Source organism: Kogia breviceps, chromosome 4 (genome assembly GCF_026419965.1).
Source record: "Kogia breviceps isolate mKogBre1 chromosome 4, mKogBre1 haplotype 1, whole genome shotgun sequence".
Classification (NCBI taxonomy): Eukaryota; Metazoa; Chordata; class Mammalia; order Artiodactyla; family Physeteridae; genus Kogia; species Kogia breviceps.
In genome coordinates this window covers 118,894,520-118,919,274 of record NC_081313.1, presented here as the reverse complement: position 1 = coordinate 118,919,274, position 24,755 = coordinate 118,894,520, and the positions used below count along the sequence as shown (strand labels likewise).

At 38.0% G+C, this 24,755-nt stretch overlaps 1 protein-coding gene across 1 annotated transcript in view; it reads right to left on the bottom strand.

Moving 5' to 3' along the window:
• Nucleotides 1-7,962: 7,962 nt before the first annotated feature.
• Nucleotides 7,963-24,755, bottom strand: part of NDFIP1 (Nedd4 family interacting protein 1) — a 51,332-nt gene continuing 34,539 nt past the window's right edge. Inside the window, exons 4-8 of the mRNA XM_059062252.2 lie at nucleotides 21,310-21,397; nucleotides 20,214-20,338; nucleotides 18,213-18,279; nucleotides 15,273-15,378; nucleotides 7,963-8,999 (exon numbers count right to left, since the gene is read on the bottom strand). Of these exons, the coding sequence (XP_058918235.1) occupies nucleotides 15,275-15,378; nucleotides 18,213-18,279; nucleotides 20,214-20,338; nucleotides 21,310-21,397 (384 nt within the window). The 3' untranslated portion in view covers nucleotides 7,963-8,999; nucleotides 15,273-15,274. The remainder of the gene's footprint in view (nucleotides 9,000-15,272; nucleotides 15,379-18,212; nucleotides 18,280-20,213; nucleotides 20,339-21,309; nucleotides 21,398-24,755) is intronic.

Genomic DNA, 24,755 nt, shown 5'->3' with positions numbered 1-24,755 from the left:
AGTAACTAGAGTTGCCGTGGCCCAGGCAAGATGGGAGAGAAGACGACTCTACGGTGGGAGAGAAGAGACCGGTAGGGATTTGGTTCAGGAAAAGGCAAAGCCAAGTAGAGTGAGCTAAAGTACTGGAAACCTTGTTAGGGGGAGGTACAGAGCGGCAGGTAAAGAGGATCTGGTGAAGAGCAGGGAAAGTGGCGAAGAATTTAAGGCGAGTGCAGAAAGAAACAAGGTGAAGGATAAGAAGTTCAAAGGACGCTTTGAAGACGTAAATCCACACAAAGATAGTGTACGGCCAATCTTGTCATATAATACAAATGGCCCAAGAAAAAAGGAGGCCAGAATTTCAGCCTACAGAACTCAGGAAATGAGAATCAGAGTTTATTGGATTTATAGAGTGTTTTGATGTGACTGAGTGATGAAAAATTATTTGCCGGGGTGGCTTGGCGGTAAAGAACGCGCAATGATCCCTTTTATAGTAATCTGCGAGGATCAAATGAACATGGATATAAATATAAAGGCCTACAGAAACACATGATGGTATTACCAGAAAAGCAAGAGCAGGTCATATTCTCATCTGGGCAGCAGGAATTTAGGTGGAAAAGAGTGGTCTGATTTGTCAGGGATGGTCTAACGACAGCCTTGATGAAGGAAGGAATGAGGAAATGCAGAGTTTATGAAAGCTATGTGGTCCTCAGAAGGAAATGAATGCCTGGCTTTGAATGATAGGCTTGGGTTTTTAACGTCCTGCCCTTGGATTCAGAGCTGTAGCTGGCTGGAGAGCTGTAAAGAGCTGTCTCCTAAGTGCCTGGCCCTTTAACTTCATTATCCCATTTAGAACTAAAAGCAGCCCCGTGAGAAAAGCTTCTAGAACACAGATTAGAAAACCAAAGTTTGTATAGGCCAAGTGAATGACCTAAGCCAACAAAGCTGGCAAGTGGGGAGCAAGGGTTCCGGCCCCGTGCGATGGACACATGCGCCCATCTCCCCTCGCAGTGGTTTTCCAGGTTCCAGCCTCACAAGCGTCCTGAGATGCTTTCCCGTCCATCCTTCTAGGCTTTTGGGGGCTGGCTTCTTCAGGTGGTAGGAATCTCTCTTTCCTTGGAGGGTACTGGTTTTAGGAAGACTTTAGTGCTCTTCTGGTGAAAACTAAGTTAGGGGCAGGTCATCACAACTTGAAAAATGCAAAAACCTTCTTACACCTCTATGCAAATAAGGCAGAGAAAATGATGGTGTATTATGACTTCTTGGACAGGAAATGACTTTGTCTTATGCCCTGCCCTCTCCCTCACCAGAACCTCCTTGTGCCCAGGGGCTCCCTTGCACAAATCTTGCATACCCTATAGCCAGCACAAGGTCATACACATCATAATCAGCTAATAGAAATTAATATTTATCAAATGAAGGCCTAAAACATCTATATTCAAGAAGCCAGAGCATTTCCACTCTAAGTCCCAGCAATCTACTGCACAGCATAGTGCCTGTAATTTAACAACACTACTGTGTACTTAAAAACCTGCTAAGAGGGTAGATCTTATGTTAAGCGTTCTTATCATTTAAAAAAAAAAAAAAAAGATAATACTAATAATAAAAGAAGAAACTTTTGGAGGTGATGGATATGTTCACGGCACAGACTGTGGCGATGGTTTCACAGAGGTATACTTATCTCCAGACTCATCAAGTTGTACACATAAAATATTTACAGCTTTTTGTATTCAATCATTATCTCAATAAAGTGGTTTACAACAAATAAAAATTAAAAGTCCAGATCAAAGGTATGTATAATATACAGAAACTATATTTTTCAGAAGGTGGACTTTATCACTTCTAACACACAGGTGATTGTCTAAATTTCACCTGTAATTCCTTCTGAGGGGAATAAAATATGTAGATGGAGGCGAAGTCAAGGCCACTTGGGATGTGAAGATGCAGGAAGGTGTCTTGGCTTCCCTTCATGTGTCTGATGTCACTAAAGCGGTGGTCTAGAGGGCCAGCTTGGGTAAACTCATGACCTCTGTTTTGCCCTGTGTTCCTAAAAGTTTTATGGGAAGGTCACTAATAAACTAAGTGTGTAAATGCTCCACCATCTAGTTAAAAAATAATAACTGCTACTGGAGCTGACTTGCACTACATATTTTCTGCAAAACACATTTATTTACCTTTCCTTCTAATAAAATACACCTGGAAATAAATAAAAGGCAGTGAAAGTATCCATGCCTTACTATTAAAATTTGGTATGTTTTTAATGACAATTTTTAGTATATTGTTTTTGAATGGATCAGGTACTATTTGAAAATAAGCACCCAATGAAGACACGATTGAGATTGGCACCAAGTTACAAACATAATAATTTGTCCTAAGTACAGTGTCTGTACTCAGAGAATTTAAATGTCTTACCTTAAAAGATCAAATTGCACTTTAAAATGGTCAACGTACTTCTACCAATGAGACACTTGTATAAAAATGCCACCATAAAACACATTAGTCTTTTTATTTTTTAAGTTTAAACTACAGTCTAGTGAATTTAGTCCATCACACGCTTACATAAATCCTACAGTGGAGGTGGGGGTTGTCTTTGGAATTTCAGACTTTTTTTTTTTTAAGAAAACCTCTCAAGAAGGTATCCAACCACTTCTTGGAGACATAATCACATCTAAAGAAAAGTGACCCAAATAAAGGAGGGATTTAAAAAAAAACCTTTAGTCACTCTTTAAATTTATTCTCCAATTTAGGCCAATCCTCTTTTATAGGGGGCTCCTAGCAATTAGCTGGCAATCTTATCCTGTGAGTCTAAAGGATTAAAGCAGAAGCAAAGAACAAAAGGAACCGATTTGCTACACTCTTCCACAGGTCCCCTCTCTTCTTAACAAATCAGACTTCATTTCCTCCAGGGCCCTCCTTACCCACCTAATCTTCTTTCTTTCTTCCTCCCACAGTCCCTTAGGAAAAAGATTCTTAAATGTAAGATTAGGGAATGCCATCTAAACCAAATTCCTTCAGAATGTAACAAAGGTTGAAAATGACTGCAGAAACTAGAGGGTGTTTTTGAGTCCTTGTTTTGGGATTCTGACACAGTGTAACTTTTCTGATAACTGGTTCTTAATATAAAAGGTAGCAGTAGGTAATAAGCCACCCAAGTTAGGTTTCCCAGAAGTTTAGACACACTCCCTTCCCTCTTGCTGACTACTTAGGACAGTGCTCACAGAAGGTCACCACATTAAACAGAGCACAGCCTGGGAATGGCAGACGTGACATCTGTTGAACTTACTGTTCCATCTGTCACTGACATGGGCCACGTACAAACCTCTAGAGCTCTGAGGGACTTTAAGGGGCCTGCTAATCCATTCCTTTTCCTTTACCCTTAAACCATTCCAGAGGAAGATGGACCCTATTTTTAAAGACCTCCAAGGAGGAGTCCACAATCACTCTTAGCCAGCCAAATATTTAGAAATCATTTTCCCTATGGCCTTTCCCCATGGCTCTGCAGACACATTCCTTCCCATAGTCTTGCCATAAAAAGAAGAAACTATGGTAGCCATGAGCTTTGAGAAGATCTACATGAAGACAAAATAACTCTTCATTTCACCCCCAAATCAATGCCATGCAAATACCCTAATGAAAAATTAACTCATAATTTTAAGTGTATACATGCTCTGCAGGTTTCTTCTATGGAAAGTGAATGTTTGAGATGAGCACTTACCCATTATCCTTATCTGGAAGCTCTGTGTAACTGCAGCAGGAACCAAGTCTGACCATTTATAAATTCTACAGGATGGGGATTAGAAAAACATAAGTTTAGTTTCAATACCTAAATCTTGGAAACTGCTATATCACAGAAGGGCTTAAGGTCAAAATTAGTTGGGAGACCTACATACAGATTAAAACGCATCTCACACATATAGCCACAGGGAAAATATATATAACTACCCCCAAAAGGGCTTTTCTCATACACATGACCGTGATTATGGAGATCTAGGGTTTGAGAGTCATTGAGCCAAACCTAGAAAAAATGGACTGCTAATTTTGCTTCTTTAGCTCACCAGTGCCCACTTTTTAAAAGAACTATATAGTACCAAGTGATGCTAGTGATAAAAGGGTTGATGAAAATATTGATCCATCCAGTGGCTCGCTTAGTAATTTATCTGCAATCCTAGTTAAAATACTAACTGGAAATAAATCATGAATATAAAAATCCTCAATGTCAATAATCAGAGAAAAAAACAACATACTAAAATGACCAGAATGACATCTAAACCTAGTGACTGCCAAATACGGCCTGAGAAATGTTCTGTCAAAATAAAGATGTGGAATCAGGAAGCAGATGGCAAAATTCTTTCTAAAACCTCACTTTAAGGGAACATTTTAGGCATTTTGGACTGTTGTGCAAATGAAAAAAAGAATGTTTCATCAAGTGTAACTCTAGTCGAGTTATGATGATAGGTTGCTCCAATCCTCTCTCCTTGACTCAGGAAGTAATGGGCTTAAATGGGGGAAGCAGCTCTCAGTAGGGGATGTGACTGCAAACCTTAACTAGCATGGTGAAAAATGAGTGCAGCTTGGGATGAATTTCAGAAAAGAGTCAGGCTGGGTTTCAGAGTCAGAAGGCAGCACTTCCTTAATTCTATAGTTTAGCTGACGATGCTTTGCAGCAAGAAATCACCTTCTCTATTTGAGAGGTTTTTTTTTTTTTTTAGGTTTTTGACCCAGTGGTGAACCTTCCAGTCAACTAATGAATAACAATGAATACCGTCTTCTCAGCACTCCAGCACTAATCTTTGTAAGATTTAAGGAAACCATTTTTCTGTTTTGCTGTCTATAAACCTGCAATCACATACGGATGGGGAAAAGCTTATGAAACATTTCATTTCTCACATAAATGATAACAACTATTCACTTGTAGAGCAAGATGAACAACATACAAAGCAGGGTTGGGAGATGTCTCTTTCATACAACTACATCTCAGTTTCTGACCTGGATGAAATCCTGCATAAATGCAAGATAATTCTCTTTATTTCATATATTCTATACTCAGGTTTAAAAGATTTGCATTTCAGTTTCCATCTTATTAATTTGCCAATTGACTTAAAACTCTCAAAATCAGAACACAATGCTTTTTGGTAAAGAAAAAACAAGACTTTTCAGCAAAACAGGCATCAAACCAAAACTTGAGTAATGTATCTATTCTACAAGTGACATATTCTGAGAATAACTGGAGGGCTGAGGGGATCAAAATGCCAGGCAGTAGATAGGACTATTTCCAATTTCTAGACAGGGAAACTGTCCTTCAGAAGGACAGCTCTCCATTTAGGTTGTCCAAAGAGCAGGTCTTTCTATAGGCCATAAAGTTGCAAGTAAGAAAGTTGTAAGAAGTAAACTGGGTAATAAAAGAGCCCCTTTTTAGAATGACTCAAAATCAGTTTCTGTAACTCTTTTCCCTCCTGAAAGTCTTTTACACTCAACCTGAACTTATCCTCCCCTTCAAGAATTCCTGGTGTCTTTCTTGGAGATGTCCTCCATTTTAGCAGCAGAGCCTACAGAGAACCAATACACAGAAGTTCCCTGTCAGAAAGCACTTTCTGTGGGTGCTCTAAATGAGTACAACCATACACTGTACAAAAGCATACAGTATATATGCAAAGGGAAAGTTAAACCTTAAGTACCTACCTTTAGTATTGGTGGTTTAGCAAACGCTCTCACTCCATCAACCTTATCGGCCTTACAGACTATAAATGCTAGGCTTAAAGACATGCAAAACAAGATTTTTTTAAACCCACAAACCATCTACAGAAACATATTTGCATTTTGTTACGCCTCTCATCACCCTTCAAATCATCTTCAGAAAGCCTGAAAAGGTGAAAATCTAAATAGCTAAAAAACATCAGCAGAACCTAAAAATTATTAAGCTACATCTTGCACATGATTTTCTTGTATTTATCACTCAGGTTTCACAAAGAACCAGATTCAGGTAGGTAGTAGGGGGCCACATTACTTTTTCATAAATTATTCCCTCATACTGTACATAACGTACAGTTCTATGTCTGTTCTTGGCATGTTTTAAATTGAAATTTGACCATCGGTGTTTACCAGCATCATCAGGACCAAGTGATTTTTCAACATCTACTATTCCAACCCTTCAAGAAGGTCAGACATCCAGAACAGGTGGTAGGGTTGGACTCAAAGCTGAGGCCAACACTCCATTAGTTGCATATATTTTTCCCGATTCTCACCTAGAACCCTGCCACCTCAGGCAACCACTTAACTTGAACTATCAGAACTATCACTTGGCCCTGAAACTCCCTTTCAGGAGTTATTTCTTCCTTTAAACATACTATACGAATATAATGAAGGCCAAAAGAAATTTCATCTGGGTTACAAGTGACTCACAGTGGGACACAGCTCAAGTCAGATTACTTAGTTTGCATCATTCCAAATGGCAGCAACAAGTAAGAGACATGAGGGACCTCTGTAGTCATGGATGAGCCCTAATTGTCCCCTAGCCCAAGGTCAAAGCCAGTTTATTCCATAACCTTATGCAAATAACAGTGGTTCCTCAGTATCCCCTTTCAAATAATTTAAACACTCCCCCTTTATGTGAAAGGGTTATTCTTAATAATGAACCTATCAAAGGGAGACAAAAGAATGAAAGACAAAAATAAAAAGTAACAGTGCAGGATAAACATTTCCACTCTAACAGTAAGGACTCTAGGTAACATATGGTACCAACTGTATGTATCTACAAAGACTTTAATCTTTAGAACATTAAAACGAGAGAAATCACCTTCCTAATTAATTTTAAAGCAAAGAAAACTGTAGGTTTACATATGACAGAGTCTTAAGGACCACATAATATGCAGAAATAAGAATTCCAAATATTTCAGTCCTCAAATATACAAAGCCAAATAAGGCACAGGACCTAAAGAATAACACAAAACGAGACTACAATGTTTTAGTTCATGTGATTTAGGGCCCCTCTATTTGGTCCTGTAATATAATTTAAATAGTTCTCTCTGTTGCATATGTCCAAATTAATTCAGACTGCTTAGAGCTATATTCGTTCTGAAACACAGAACACGATAGGCTATAAACTTCTGCAAACTATGTTGTTGGTATAATCTAATACAAAATATAAAAAATCTTCAGAGACTTTCAAACCCCGCCCCACTAATCTATTGTAAAATATAACTTTTAAACAGAAACATACTATACTATTACTTATAGTAATCAATAAATGAGTTCGAATGAGAAACATTGATCCAGGAGGCACTGTTTTCTTGCTTGGTTTTCAAATAATGTACACTTCTATGCACTACATACTGACACCCCTGAACAGACTTCCTAAGCTGATCCTGGATGTTCACATGCAGCAGATAAATGAATATCTGCAGCTATCATACCATGCTAGTGCTGGTTTGTGTAGTTATTGGACCATCTTGCTACATTTTTTTCTTTATATTTTGAATAAGTGGAAGAGGGGAAAAATATCAAATGACTGATATTGTAAGAACCACTGGTCTCTAAATTTAACACAATTGAGACAAATAGAAATCAGGAGGAATGAGACATTTTTAGCTTCAACTGGATGCTCACAGGACTTAAACCAGTTGGCTGTGTTCACTTGAGAAAAAGGGCAAATGCAGGGAACACACAGAAAACATTGGAAATAAATCATCTGAGATTATGTCTAAAAAATGAAGCCTAATTGGGAATTCCAGAATGATTTAAGATCTCTACAATTCCTCCCTATTTTAACCCATTATCTTTTGAAGAACTAATATATTTTAAGGAATATATTGAGTATGATACGAAAGAAAGTTCCCCTGCTGAAAAAGAAGAAAAAAATTGGCCCAAGAACAATTTCTTTTTTGTTTACTGAATGATTCTGTATGAATCTATATGAAGATTAGAAAAAACTGCCTTAGCAATTAACAAGTGCAAACCAAGATATTAAACACTAATCCACAGCAAAAGTTGCTACACAAGAGACGTTTATTAATGTTCTGTTGTATTTACAGCTTTAACATAGCAAACCAGGGTGAATACCACTTGGCAGAAAGCACATCACTCTACATTATAACACATTGGTCTCTGCTAACACATTGTAAAAGCAAGTAGTACAGTATGTTAGGGATCATCTCAAAAGTTCCAAGCTAATTCTTTCTTTGCTCCTAGTACCTAATCCCCTCCCTACTCCTAGCCCCTGGCCTAATCATCAGGAGACAAAAGAAAAAGAAAAAAAAGGGGAAGGGATTCTAATCACAGAAAGTATCACGAATTGCATTTTATTAGTAATTATGCTGCATTTGTCCTTGTCCTTTCTATTTTATACAGTGATAACACCTTTACAATCCCTTAGGTACACAACAGAATAAGGTACAGCAAAATTAGAATACAGACTATAAAAAATTAATGCTTATCATTTACCAATTAAGAACATATTCTTGACCACACCTTAAATGTATTTTGCACTATGATTTTGTTTCTAGGTGTTCACAGTACAATTAAATAAATTTCTAGATTAATTTTAACAGCGAAATGGATTATGTGCAGAAATGCAGTCATAACAAAAGTTATACTTTTGAGAAAACCCCTTTTTTAAATGGCCAGCATTGTACATATCTTACACTAAAATATTTAATTCCAAATTCATTTTGAGATGGAGGATGAATAAAGCAAGATTGCCCCCTACTGACTACAGGGACAAGGCTCATGCTATTTAAAATGACTACAAATAGATAAGGCATTATTAGTACATCACAGACTTGATTGCGAGAGCTTTTTCAAACATTAACCACTAATGATTCAATGATTACAGAATTTTGCATTAACTATTAAAATTTTACATCTAGGAACAAATAGAGAGAAATGATCTTTGTCAACAGTACTTTATTTTTTTAAAGCAGGTGATTATTCCTCTGTGTTCCGCCTCTTGATTCACTTCCTGCAGGTGTTCTCTTGCTTCTTGGGAGAGAATTCATAAATGCAGGAAGGCCTCTGCCAGAAAACATCTGCCAGAGAAGGATATTGAATATTGAAACTCTGGTTAAGTTGTTATTTTGGCTAAAAGAAGGATGTAGTCACAAAAGAAGGCAGGATGTTTGGAGACACAAGAAGTACATTTTTACATAGCTTTAAGATTACTATACACTGACATCATAGTATTCAATAAATGTTACATTTTTGGTTCTTAAAGTTATAAAGGACTCTAGAACTAGAAAGAACTTGAATGCATTCTCTAAAACCCATGAGGTCAGGGAGTCTCCCTCTCTCTAAACCTCCTAACAAAAGAACAGAATTCAAGTAGCACTTCATCCACACTTAACCTCAACAGCAATGACTGCAACTTGGGGACAAAGACAGTAGAATCCAAATGTAGAGGTAATTTTCCATACACACTTGAAGCTGTTTAACCTGCCAATTCTGCCAAATCTCACACAAGGAAGATTTCCAAAAAGGATGCCAGTGATCTCAGCCTATATTTGAAGCAGGGCAAAGTTAGGAAACAACTATAAACTCACAGGTACCACAAGTACTTTTTCCAATCAATTAGAAAAAAAAGTGACTATAATTTGGGGCATGTATCTCGGGGTGGGGGGACTGTATACGGCCCTAATTTTAAAAAAGCAATATACATGACTAAAATAAATACTCTCAAAATGATGTCCATCTATTTTGTTAAATGCAGTTTTCATCTAATACTCTGAGGCACTTTTGTTTTGGCATATAAATTGGTTTGGTTCTCATGGAAATAATGGAAAAAATACAAATAACTCCTTATATTACTGCTAAAAAAATACTCTAAAGAGATACATTAACAACTTAACAAATATCTATTGAAAAACTACGCTGTGATAACCTACACCGAATGAGAGTTGGATGGGCTCATACACAGGCCCCTAGCTCACTTTTCCATCTTTCCAAATTACTGTAAAAGCCACAAGCAGCCCTTCTGTATCTTTTCTGATTAGACTAGTGTATACATCTTTAAAGGGCTGGCAAGATGCAGAGAAGCTACAACACTGGAGGAAATCAACATGTTCTTTTTGAACACTTAATATTTCCCAAACCCCAAATTCACTGACACTGGTGTTTTGATTTGAAGTAAACCAATGATACTGACATAAGAGCAACTTTTCTTTACGGAGACTTCAGAATGTGCAGGGACAAAGACACAAGAATATAAGGAATCCTGAAGGCCAAGTAGAACCAAAAAGAAAATTGGTAGACAGATATCAAATAGAGATTTTTGCAATGAGGCTAGCTGGACTCATTACAAACCTAAATTCAGTTTTATCACTTTCCATTAACAGATAAAAACTGATAGAATGATTACAATAAGGTCAAAATACTGGAGTTTTGCAAGAATATGAGATACAGTTCAGATACAGTTCAACTGGCCGCTTTCTTTAGTTCATGCTGCTTCCACGGAGGCAAATTAGTTTTAATAGATCCCTCAAAGTCAGAGCCACCCAACAAACATTAAAAATGCATTAAGAGGTCCTACCTACTGTATAGCACAGGGAACACTACTCAATATTCTGTAATAACCTATATGGGAAAAGAATCTGAAAAAGAATAGATATGTATAACTGAATCACTTTGCAGTACACCTGAAACTAACACAACATTGTAAATCAACTATAATATTTTTTAAAAATCCATTAAGAGGTCCTAGATAGGTTACTAATGGGTGATCTCAATTACCATACAAATTCCAGATGAAAAAGTTTGCTAGAGAGGCACTCACTGCTCTCTAAGACCCAGAGGCCTGTTCAGATCAACGTGACTCACAAGCTGTTACAAAAACAGTGATGGGGGGCTTCCCTGGTGGCGCAGTGGTTGAGAGTCCGCCTGCCGATGCAGGGGACGCAGGTTCATGCCCTGGTCCGGAAGGATCCCACATGCCGTGGAGAGGCTGGGCCCATGGGCCATGGCTGCAGAGCCTGTGCTCCACAACGGGAGAGGCCACAACAGTGAGAGGCCCGTGTACCACAAACAAACAAACAAAAAAACAAACAACAACAACAAAAAAACCCGAAAAACAAAACAGTGATGGAATGCCACGTTTTAGGGACTGTGGATATCATTACTAAACTTTAGATTAGATCACTTCAGAAACAAAAAGAATCCAACAGCCTACAGATCATTTAATTTCAAGAGGAAGACAACAATTTCTTCTAGGACACTGATTTTTTTTTTTTTTAAGCAAAAATTCCTCTGTAAACATTTTCTACTGTCTTGCTACTTTACAACACAGTCCAAGTAAGTCAAACTAACTTGAGGTGAATTAAAAATAAAGATGTATTAAGAAGGAGGGGGAAGGTTACAGAAAAAAGAAATGAAAACATTTATCATCATATGGAAAAAAGTTAAGAAGATATCTGATGCCTCAAATGTATATAGCTCACAAGGTCACAGCAATCACTATTTAATTATGAAGCGCCCTATCTCATTAATGCCACGAGGGCTTACAAATTTTCTTCCCTCCTATTTCAGATGTGGTTAAAGTAACAAATTTAAGATCCATTAATACTTCTCATATACAAGTGCTTTTGCGGTAGTGTTAGATATCAGTTAATAGTGTTACCACCTTACAGTTACTATAACTAGCTCCTCAATTACCTGGCAGCATCATAAGAAGTGGTACTCCATAAAAATTTATATTCCAGTTAATTGGTAAATAAGATAAAGTATAGACACTTTACATTTTTGACCATTTCAGATAAAGACGTTTCTAAAAGGTATCTGTTTCTTTTTAAACAACATAGAAGGAACATTTTGTTTTTCCTGCTTCCTCACAGTCACATACTTCTTGCTGCCACTGTGCCCAGCTCTCTAGCAGTTCCTCTGGCTTTTCTTGCTGTGAGGCAGGAACCCAAATTTCCTTTATAAGCTTATAAATAAGCTCCGAAAGGGAACCTGAGAGTTGCCCTATGATAGTAGTACGTGAGCTTTAGTGTCCAACTCCTTAATATCTACTTTGGTTGGTTAGAAAGAAGGCCTTTTGAGGTCATTTCACGGGTGTGTGTGTGTGTGTGTGTGTGTGTGTGTGTGTGTGTGTACTATATTTTGGGCAGCTTAAACAGAAAAGTCACTATTCTTATACTTTTTTCTAGTATAGTGCCAGATCTTAGCATGGGAATTGAGTTATTTTTCTCTATGGCAAAGTTATTTTAGAAATTCCCTACCTGTGGCTTTCTGGCAAAAAGCAAGCCCACAGCTAGCTTTTAACTAGTGATACCTCCAGTAAAGAAAGTAAGAGGTCTCAATGAAAGAAAAGAAAATCTTCACACCTTACATGATGGTTTTCTAGTACATCTTCAAACTAAATTAAACTAAATTTCCTCTGAACTAGAGAAAGAAAACATTCTTCTTTTGGATCTGGAGGGACAGTTCTTACCACTGTCAAATGGACAAAGGAAATTCAGTCCCATGGGATATTACAGCTTTTTGGGTTCCTCTGGGGATACTGAAAATTAGTAAGGAAGTTATTAAAATTCTAAATGCTACTCTAAGTCCTTAAACCCCTAATTTGGAGCTCTGAATCCTTTGGGCATGTCTGGGACAATTTCAAATCAACTAGGATATCAAAGTCAGACAGGAAAGCAAAGAAACCCTACTATGCCCTCCAATGGGGGACTTTATTCATATACCTCTAAGTTTCTGACAATGCCTAAAGCACTGTAAGGCCTCTGACTCCAAAATACAGAGAATACCAGGTCTATAATATCCCTTCACCCCTCCAACAGCATTATTACTTAACTAAGGGCTGCCTACTTCAAATCATAACCCTAAACATGCTTTGTTTTACATTTAGAATATACCCATAAAGCATTTCAGAAGTTTCAGAAAATCAAAACAATAATAACAAATTTTATAAACAAAAAAACCCTCCAAGTCCCTAACAATACAGGAAAACTGAGAAGTTCAGGCTTTCTCTCAACCTGTATTGTCATGTCAACCTGTCATGTATTAGAAGCAAGACGAAGAATGTATGCATCCTCTAATAAAGCCTGAAATTGCCTTCTAACTGAAGAATGAAGAGAACAGACAGAGGTGTGGCCTCATTCCATTTAGAAATTCAAAGCCACCATTAGACTAGACCTATAGAATCTGTGAAGGAAGGAAGAAAGGGAGGGAGGGAAGGCAGGAGGAATCTGTCCCCTCAGGATATGTTAGGCACAAATGGATTAGGGGAAATCTGTAGGTGATTTCAGGCATTCATCCTAAGAAGAACTGTGGCGACCCCAAAGAATTAACTTTTGAATCTATGGTAGGTAAGAGTTAAACCTAGGGCTTAGAAGTAACTACAAATTATAATCAGATATGTAGAGGAAGAAAAAAGATGACAATGGTTATCTACAATGAAACCACACAAAATATCTGACAAGCCTCTTAAAGTTAGGATGTCCTAGACACAAACACAGGCACATCACAGGCATTAGGGCCTAGGCCAGTGGTGTCAGTGCAGACTGTGTAACTGAATTCAAATTCAGGACACACCACTCAGGACATTTTAAACATGCAACAAAACATTCCCTTTCTTTAAAAAAAAAAAAAAAGTCATAAACACAAGTCGTATTCTTAATGGCTAAAATTCTCTCTCAAATAAAAGTGCACGCTCCTTTGAAGAAACTGACTTTAACCAACAGAATCTAAGTTCTTTCCATGCTTTAACTTTTATAAGAAATGCCTTATGAATATACTCTACCATGCATGTATCTGAGCTTATCTGTCACTGTAACCTTTGTTATTTATGTAAGAACATTTACTTATACATATAAAGTATTTAGTACAGTATCTGATATATCAAAAAGTTGACAAACATTAATTATTACTATTATGCCATGCTTAAAAAAATTTTTGTTTCATTTAAGAAGTTCTCATCATATTATTCTGTTGCTTAAAAACTTTCAATACCATCTCACCACCTGGCAAATTAAATACGGTACTTTCTTTTCTAGAAGCATATATTCTGAGATCACCACGAATCTTCAAAACTGAGAACTCTACTCTGCATCCTAAGATCACCACAAATCTTCAAAATTGAGAACTACACTCTTAGCATATGATTACTTACATAAACTATGATAACCCAACAGCAAATACAAAACAAACTGATGTTCCCATGGAGTCAGCCTTATGTTGAGCCAACACGTCACTGGGTTTAAAGGGCTGCTCTAGGAGTTCAACACTTCCATTGCAAATGGGCTTAGTGCTCAAGATATTTGAGAACACTGTCTCAGCCTGGCTTTCCAGCCTTAATCCTCAACACTCCTTTATGCTACAATCACACTGCTGTCCCTTAAGCCAGCTCCATAACTTCTCTGCCTCTATTCCTATTCAACAATTGGCCTTAGGTGACTCTGAAATGCTTCCCCACCCAACAACTTCCACGATCATTTACACTTCCTACCTATCATTTCAGGTTTATCTCAACTGCTACAACCTTCACAAATCCTTGCTCGAGGCCTTCAACCAGCCTGGTCCCACCTGTCCTCAACAGTCTTAAGGAACAAAGAGTCAATTCCACAAAGGCCCGTTAGATCTTGTAACCAGAGGCCTCTCTCTGGTGTACTCTTTCCCAAGATTCCCTATCTCCTCCTATTTTAGCTAGTGATGTAAGATGGAGTCAGCCTCTGGGGAAAACCCACGGGTGAAACAAAGAGCCTTGGCAAGGCTTAGTCCTCCTGTTCTGGGCAAGGGAAAAGGCCCTTTCCTCCCCTTCCTTTCCTGGGGTTTGACCCTACCACCAGAATGGTAACATCAGGATGGGAACCTGAAGAAAAGGGATGAGGAAAGCCTCTCTGACTAATATGAGAAGACGGAAGCCTTGATGGGCTTATCAGTGGCCAGGCAAAAGTAGTTCCTAAAGTACTCATGGTCCTGCCAGCTCTGGGGTTTAGGGCCCCACATAACTGAGCTGAGTGATCAGGCCTGAAAGGCTCCTTCTTGCTACAGTCCTCTGGAACTGGTAAAACTGCAGCAGTGGCTTCGGGATTCATGATTCAAAGATCTAGGACCCTGAGTCCCAGTCGAGCCTCTTCTGCGTTGTCCGAACATGAGATCATGTTTTCTCCTTTGGCAGTTTTTCTAACTTGCCTTTTTAAATAGTTTTTTTCATAGAAACACCCCTTACTAAACTAGAAACTAAAAGACAAGGCTTCCTTACCTTCTCCATATCCCCTACCACAGGGTATACACTCTACTCTAAACCTGAAGAGTCATCTGCAATGCATCACATGATTACACTGGGACTAGAATAAAGTTTTCTTTAATACCTTTAATAAATAAAGAGAACTCTGGTCCTGGGGAGATTTGAGAAAGTTTCTGGCATCTTCCGGACTTTTGCATAATTGATAAATCCTCTGAGAAACAGGAGAAAGCCTAATTTAAAAAAGAAAAGTCAAGAATGAATTTGTAATTCCCATATTAAGTCCACTCCCCAGAAATATCCCTCCTGATACCAATACTTCATCATTTTTCTGCTAAAAGCTATCGAAACACAATTGCCTCTAAAATTTCCAAAGGATCTCCACACCAAATTTTCTACTTCTCAATGAGAATACATAATCTCAAGAGCCAAAACAAAGTCTCTTTTGCACATTCAGAATCTAACTGGTCTAAAAAGGAAACAAAAATAAGATGGGGCCAAACATTTACATTTGGAAGCCTCACTGAGAAGCATTATCAAAAATTACTTTCTCCCCCCTGCCCAACTCCGGCCTCGCCCCACGGCTCCAGGGATCTTAGTTCCCCAACTGCGACCTCAGCAGTGAAAGGGAGGAGTTCTACCCACTGGACCACCAGGCAATTCCCAAAAGCTACCTTCTGAGTTCCAAAAAAGTATTCCAAGGTAATATACTCTTTTTACAGAGGTTATAAACTGTTTTTCTCAAAAAAAAAAAAAAAAAAAAAATTCCATCCTTTCTTGCCGTGGGCTTCTTTTTTTCCCGTAGACAGTACATAATGTTGTCCACTAGATGTCAGGCTCCCCTTACCTTTACAGCAATTCTCATATTCTCAACTGTACTTCTCTACTCTTAATTTAGGAGTCAGCGGGGAAGGTGACGAGCCCCCTCCAATGGTAGCTCACACACTCCCGGCCCTCTTCCTCCAGAGATGGTCCCTGAGTCTTAGACACATTTTTGTTAACATCTTTATGGAGGTATAATTTACATACCATAAAGTTTACCTGTTTAATGTGTACAATTCACTGGCTTTTAGTCAGTTAAAACTATAATCCAATTTTAGAACTCTGTCATCCCTAAAAATATCTTGTACCCACTAAGCAGCCATTCCCCATTTCCTACCCTCCTCCCATCTCCTCAGCTCTAAGCAATCACTTTCTTTTTGATACATTTTAAAATATACTCAAGGAATAGAAGACTCTTTGTACTCAAATAGAAATGATTTTTGGCAGTAACCAAGAGTCATCAGCACTGAGCTATACACCATCCTGTCTGGCACCAAAATCAACAAGCCAGTTCCAGTCAAAGGATGGGTGCCATGTGGGAATATAGGTCAGTTTTGCTAGACATTTCAATTTCGAAAAGTTAAAAAATTCAAGTATTTTATATGAAAATTCTTGATTTTCTTTCTTTTTTTTTTTTTTTGGTATGCGGGCCTCTCACTGTTGTGGCCTCTCCTGTTGCGGAGCACAGGCTCCGGACGCGCAGGCCTAGCGGCCATGGCTCACGGGCTTAGTTGCTCCGCGGCATGTGGGATCTTCCCGCACCAGGGCACGAACCTGTGTCTCCTGCATCGGCAGGCGGATTCTCAACCACTGCGCCACCAGGGAAGCCCCAAATTCTTGATTTTCAAACGAAGACAACTAATAATAAAAAAAAAACTTCTGGGGCTTCCCTGGTGGCGCAGTGGTTGAGAGTCTGCCTGCCAATGCAGGGGACATGGGTTTGTGCCCCGGTCCAGGAGGATCCTGCATGCAGCGGAGCGGCTGGGCCCGTGAGCCATGGCCACTGAGCCTGCGCGTCCAGAGCCTGTGCTCCACAATGGGAGAGGCCACAACAGTGAGAGGCCCGCGTACCGCGAGAAAAAAAAAAAGTTTCTCAGTAATCAAGGGAAGGGGTAAAAATCACTCTCTTTCCTTGGAATGCCAATGACCAATAGTAGAGCAGATGATGCTTACTGGGGAGGTGGGGGATGGCATCATGGATAACTTGTATTTTCTAAGTAAAATTTAGGGTCAGCAATACATGGCTCTATTACCCTAGGTAAAACAGGTAGGTCCTGAACATATTAAGCACCTGTTGGGCATGGGTTCTACACTGTGCTAGCCAGACCCATTAACAGCCATGGAACCAAGGATCCTAAATCAAGGAGACAACAAAAAGGCCTGAAACAGGAGAAATGTTAGGACAGGAGAAAATGATGTCACAGAAGCACAGTGAGGCAATTATACCATCTTTAACAGCTACAGGATGTCCCTGTTATTGTAGAAATGACAGCAGTGATGATGGTGTGTTACTGTATCATATGTATTTTCTCTACAATGAAGAAGCCAACAGTATTCACCACACTGCTCATTTCTTTGCTTTAAGATGTCTTGAAAGAAAAGATTTTAAAATAAAAATTTAGAGTAATAAGTATAATCTTAAGACCAACAACCTGAAATGGCTGGTATATTTAAAAAAAAAAATTCCTCCCTCTCATCACAAAATAAGTCTTATTCTCAACAACAGCAAACTAAAGAATTCTGGAACCCCAATTCTTACTAGACATAACTTCTGGTGGTTCTTCCAGAAGTTATGTCTAGTAAGGCTATACATTTTCTGTTTTCTACTGACAGATCCAACTGAATATAGGCCACATACACTCATGAGTAGTTCAGCTGGTTACAATATACCTATAAGCAATTTGGGGTTGAGCTTGTGAACGCTTTGTGGCAATAACTCACAAGGGAAAAAAGATCTATGGACTATAAAGTCATCTATCAGTGTGCCCCTCTGGCCACACAGGAAATGTGAGAAGTGTATATGGACGGCTTAGGAGAAATTTATCACCACTAAGAGATATTCTATGAACATGTATGTTACTCTGATGGTGACAAGAGCCTAATCCTTGAAATATTTTTAAAATTATACTTATTATTGCTAATATATTACTGTATAGTAAGTGAGATGAGGGTTTACTAAAAGTAATTTTACTTCTAAAATTTAACATAATCTTTCCTCTCCTTTGTCTTTGTTAAGAGCACTTACCTAAAACCAGGAACACCCACCAGAGCCAGTACTGACCATCAAAATATCCAGGGAAGTAAGTGGAAAACTGAAAAATAAAGCAAAATACTTCAGAGCACCTCAGCAGATATAATTTCACATTTTAAGCTTAAGAGTTTACAGAACACAAGATTTTATCTTGTACACTAATGCTATTCATTTAGTTCTTACAAAAATTTCTAAGAAGTTAGTGACAGTATTTTATATAGTACAGATTTGAAATGATTACGATATATGCAAATATATTTTCTTTCATGGAAAAGCAGTCTTGAAATATGTTATCTTTCGGCTTTACATACGCCTTGTTTTGAAAGTGCTCAAACCTGCTTGTTTTAAAAAAAAAAAAAAATTTTTTTTTGCCCACATGTTATTTTCCTTTGTAGAAATATATCTTGATGATAACTTTCATTTTGCTTACCCAGTGCCAAACCCAACTATCTGACCTCTTTTCTAATGATCCCTGATTTTGTTCCTATGCCTCCAGCCATGTCTTGACCTTGGAAACTTTTATCACAAACATCACAATAATCACATTCCTTTGCCAGCGATTAGCACATAATGTTATTCTGGCCAATGGAAATTGAGGGCTGCTGAGAAGGTTTCCTAGCTCTTAAAAAGAAAAGGTGGAGAAGAAATAGTTCCCCTTCTTCTGTTGAACATTGTTGTGTTTCTGATGTGATGCCTGAAACTGCCTTGGCCATCTTAACCCTGAGGGTGGAGCAGCTATACCAACATGTTGAGCAGAACGTCAGTTGTCCTCAATGATGTCAGTGAAACATTTAACTAACCTCCATGTCAGACCTTATTTTCACTGGAAATAAAGTTTCCCTATTGTTTTCTAAGCCATTTTGAGCTAGGTTTTCTGTTACTCAAAAAGCCATCCTAACTAATACAAGCTGATTCATTCAATTCAGTTAAAAATTTAGTAAAAATAAAAAGATTGGTAACTAATTTGATCTTGTTTCTATTGGAGGCTTTAACACAGTCTGTCTGGACTTTAGCACAGTTTGAGCATTAAATACAGTATTTTATTTCTTAATAAAATAACAAGGTTTATAGAGAAGGAATGAAAAACCTCTTTAGGGCTTGAGTTCTTAACTTAAAGTTCATGTTTTAGGTGAGTATACATTAGCCATCTAGGAGAAAAGCCTGTAACTTTTATCAGATTCTCAAAGGAACCTGGAATTCTAAAAATGTTAACAATTCCTTTAGCATAAATAACTTTGAAAAACTCCAAGGCTCCATCAACACCCATTAATTAATGTCAATTTATGATAAACACATTGGTTTTATATATAAAGTTAACAATGGCAGTAAACCTATCTGAAATCAGAGGACACTTTAAGAGACTGGATATTTTACAACTTTAAATTACTTCATGCAATTCTAACTAACTGGTAACTCCTACATCACTGAAGATCTCTAATTTACCTTAGAGATAAGGGCCCCTAATGGAGTAGGACTTGTTAAACAGTTAAACAGTTTTGGCTCTCCAAACATTTTGGCATAACCAATGATGCTACTGATAACCAATCCTGGAAGGGAGGAAGGATGGGAGGGAGGAAGGAGGGAGAAAAGAAGAAAGGGAAGGAGAGAAGAAAGACTAAAACTTCAGTAGCATTAATGAGAGGAATGTCTGCTTTTGATGAGATACCAGAGAGGTAACAGTCTTTCTTTTATTATAAAAACAACTAATTTCAGAACAAATACATGTATTATTACATTACAAACATTAAAAACAGAGAAAGCAGCCAGTGAACAAGGATAGATGGATGCCCTTGGACCACCAATATTCACTAGATTTGACTATAAAACTTCGGTGCATGAACCAACTGCAACTGATCTAGGTTCAATTTCATGAAACCAGAAAAAAAACCAAAAATCATTTTTAAACGATTCTAAAAAGCAGATAAAAAATCAAATATTCAAAATTATTCTACTTATTGCTTCTCTACAGACTATCATTACTGTTGCACAACTTACCCTGACAATCAGGATCCACTTAATTAGAGAGAGACCAAATCCTGAAATGGCCCCATACCTTCCTGCAGCTGAAGTGGTCAGGCAAAAAGACAGGAAAAACCCAATCCAGTTAAAGAGGAATGCCACTGTAAAAGCCAAGAGAAAAAAAGAGGTCAGACATGTCCTGTTACCCAAGGAGTAAGAGTGCCCTAAGGGTGCCCTCTGTACTTGCTTCTGCTTAAATGGCTTAGCCCACCCTCCATAACCCTTATCCCACTTCCCCAAAACATCCATCCTCTGTCTTCCTCCCAAAACAAGAAAACACAGAGTCTCTGAATATGAGGTGTTATATTATTATATCTACTGCTATATGCTTTCAAAAATGCCTTAATATCACCACACTGTATACTTATGACTTGTGCCCTTTACTGTATGTGTTATACCTGAGTAAATAAACATTATTTGAACATTAAATTAGTGCCCCCAAATAATCTGATTCAAGTCATTCATCTCCTGCTTCTATGAATTTTGACAGCTTATGTAGTAACTCTAAAAGCACTGCATTTGCTTCAAATCTTTTTAATACAGCAAATTAAAGAAATTGTTGCTCACTTCTAAGTCAGGCGTATGGAAACCTAAATGCAAAATAACATCAAGGGGGAAAAATCAGGCTGACTTTGATGTATTAGAAAACAGAAACTTGCAAAATAAAATTCATCAAAGCCATTTAATTCCTATTCCATGGTCAGGAATGAGTAGAACGAATGCTAAGGGGCTTTGAAGATTGCAAAAATGAAGCTTATGAGATCATGTAAAAATGAAGCATCCCCCAAAACTGCTTTAATTATATTTTGCATAGGTATTCACAGAAATAAAAGACAAAGAGAAAGGATATTAAGATAAAAGTGTACTAAACTCTGAACATCTCAGTAAAAGGCATCAAATAAATATAATGTAATACATTAAATAAAATGTATTAAAATAAATATAATGTATTAAATATATGTAATAAATATAATGTATTAGGTCAACTAGTTCTTTTAATTCAGTCATATTCACTCATAATCCAAAGCACTCTGGTTTGTGGGAAGTGGCTCTGCTGTGTGTATATACTTACTGAAAAACGTTAACATGAAAATCCCATCATTTCCTATCCTCATCTGGTCAGGATCATCAAAATCATCCCGACCCACAAAATCCTCATCCTAAATGAAAAGAGAAGGTAAATTCACAATAAATTATTTCAAGGCAAAGGAAAGACATCAAGAAAAACAGAGAAAGGGACAAAAGTGAGTCCCAATGAGAAAATATACTGCTTTGGCTCAATTCAAAACTAGGAGCATTAAGGCTTTAACTATATGTTAAAATTTTCATTTGTCTTATAAGTAAAAGATATAATTTTTTCTCAGTGAAAGGAATTTTTCACTTTATAACCCAAGTTCTTTTATAATACACTTCAAAAATTATGAAGTTCACAAAGAACTAATCACTCTTCCTTTTATATATATCTATATATATAAATATAAAGAAAAGAAATATATACATAAAGAAAAGAAAAAAATTTTATTACACATTTGGCTTAAATTCTAGAATATCAGTAATCCAGGGCCTGTTTAGCCCAGAGTATTAGTAATCCTGGTCCTATTAAGAAGATACCATTGACTAGCTCAAGTGCTTTATGAGACTGACTTGGGGTGGGGTGGGGTGGGGGAGGGGTGGAAGAAGACAGTGTAATCATACGTGAAGAGTCTAACAGCGCTGCCCACTGCTCCATAACCATTTGTTTATATTGGTACACAGGTCTGAAACAACCTCACTTCCAATCTTGTCGGCAGGTAGGATCCTTTGCATCCTAACCTGAAAACACAGTGTTGCAAGTCTAGAAGGAAGATGATCTTGACCAACAATGACACCAACATATGCAGCTTACCTTTTTAACTAATTGTAGGTATGTGTTGAGATATTGAAAAATAAATGAATATACACTTAAAAGTGGTAGACTTGTACACAGTACAATGAGCGTTCCTCAAATGAAAATAAATAAATAAATAAAACTTTAGGGAGAACCAAAACTTGCCCTACACAGAAAAGGGACTGTGAAATTCATAACAAGCTGCCAACTGGTTCCCCTGAGGAATGGGAACTAAAGAAGTGGCAGTAGTAGCTTCCATCTAATTTAACACCTTTCCTCTATTGTTTGAAATTTATATAAAAATGTGTTTGTTTCATATTTTTTAAAATACGAAATAGCTAGTATTATGAACTCATACTAGTAGGATAAATAGGCTTTGCCAAATTAGAAAGTAATTCTGTTTTTTGCATAACTACTCAAAGATGTACTACAAAAATACATGGAAGTAATGCCTAATAATATTACAAATGCCTTCTAGCTGTTCTTTCTGTCCTTGGTATCTCTACTACAAGGATTCCTCCTATAAACTGTTGCCAGGTTAATGTTTCTAAAATACCATACTTGTCTTATCATACTCATGCTTAAAAAGTCTGAAAGATTCTGTGTGACCTACATGTAGTCTAAATGCCTCAGCCTAGCATTCAGAAGATTCTACAACCTACAGTTCTGGTCACAAACTCTTTGCCCAAGCAAAACCAATTACTACAACCACAGAACCTGCCCTGCACCTGGCTGATTCACATCTGCTTTCTGAGCTTTTCCTTCTGGAATGTTCTTATCCATCAAAACTCAGGGCTCACTTCAAATCCCATCTTCCCCGCGATCACAAAGTTAAAGTCACAGTTCTTAACCCTCACTGCTCTTGTGCTGTTCCTTAGATATAGATCTTCATGGGCCTTTTCCCCAGCTGGATTTTAAGGTCTTGTATGGCAGGAGCCTTGCTTTATACAAAGGCTTCCACCTATCCACTGCAAAATACATAGCACATTATATAAAAAAGTGTTCTATACATGTTGGCTGAATAAAAAAAACCTTTAAGAAGTTCTTAAATGTGTATACTTGTCAAGTAAAAGTATTCTAAAGAGTTCTGTGATTAATCAGAGCTAATCTCCTGGTCTATTTCATGGGACAGTTACCATAATCCAAGAGGTCTAGAGAGTACATACAAGGACTCTGGAGTCTAGAATATCTGGGTTTGACTCACCTATGCTACTTATTAGCTATATGACTTTGGGCAAATTATTTAATCTCTCTGGGCCTCAATTTTTGCATTTGTAAAATAGGGATAATATAATCTCTACCTTGCAAAGTTATTGTGAAGACTGGATACAACATACAAAATTTATGTAAGCATCAAGCACAGTACCAACCATGTTGTTTGCTTCCAATTCATGGTAACTATATTAAGACTGTTTTGTCTGTAGACAGTGAGCTGCATGAGGGTTCTCAGTTTCTCCCTAGCACCTACAAGAAGTGAATGCATTTCACCAGGTAGAATCAGCCTAGACTAGGCTTATAAACTATTACTTCTGCCAGGCAGTGGTTTTAGGAGTTTCACCACTCATAGTAAATGTGATCTGCAAATAGTCTACTATCCTAAGGCCTGAACTTCTGGGGCTTGTGTCATTGCACTGCCCAGACCGAACTTCTGTTCTTGTTCTTCTCTTTTACTCTAGTTTCCTGCCAGGCCTAGGGTCTGGAGCCCTGATTGCCCCACATTTCTGGGGACTGGATCCTGCTCTCCTTTCTCTCAATATCTCTCACCCAAGGCCCCACCTGCATCAGCTTCAACCTGGATGAATATTTATGAAAACACAACTGTATCACTTATAGGTCCGACATCACGAACCAAGAGTGTCCAAAATTTTCCACTGGCTTTCATCACACCCCACCCCCACTCAAATGAATTAACATCAGGCCAGATGGTATCTGAATTCACTGTGCCTCCACAGATGGCATGATCTGGACCACTGGTGGCATGGGGTTCATCTAGATGATTGTTAGAGCCCTTCTGAGTTTAATTCTATGAAGTTCCACTTATTTATTCTCTCCATGGACTCCCTAGCAGCTATCTACCTAACACCAAAATATTAAGTGTGCAGAATCAAGGCAAAGTTGGTGTATTTCTTTTTTTTTTTTTTTTTTTTTTGTGGTACGAGGGCCTCTCACTGTTGTGGCCTCTCCCATTGTGGAGCACAGGCTCCAGACGCGCAGGCTCAGTGGCCATGGCTCACGGGCCCAGCTGCTCTGCGGCATGTGGGATCTTCCCAGACCGGGGCATGAACCCGTGTGTCCCCTGCATCGGCAGGCGGATTCTCAACCACTGCACCACCAGGGAAGCCCAGGTATATTTCTTAAATCAGCTCCTGCTCCAAGATGTTTCAGCCATGCCAGGAGACTTGAGAAAGTGATGGTAGTAGTAGAGATAGGGAAAACGAGCTGGTTTGACTAGTGATTTTTCTGCTCATTTGTATCTTTTACCTCATAGTTTTCAGGAAAAGAGTTTCTTATCCCCAAAGAAAACGTTATCTGCTTTTAAACACTAGCTGTTCTTTTACTAATCAATTTAATCATAAGTAATATCACAAAGTGGATAATGCAAAGAACTTAATTCCCATAAACCAGCACCACGTAACACGGTAAGTTGGACT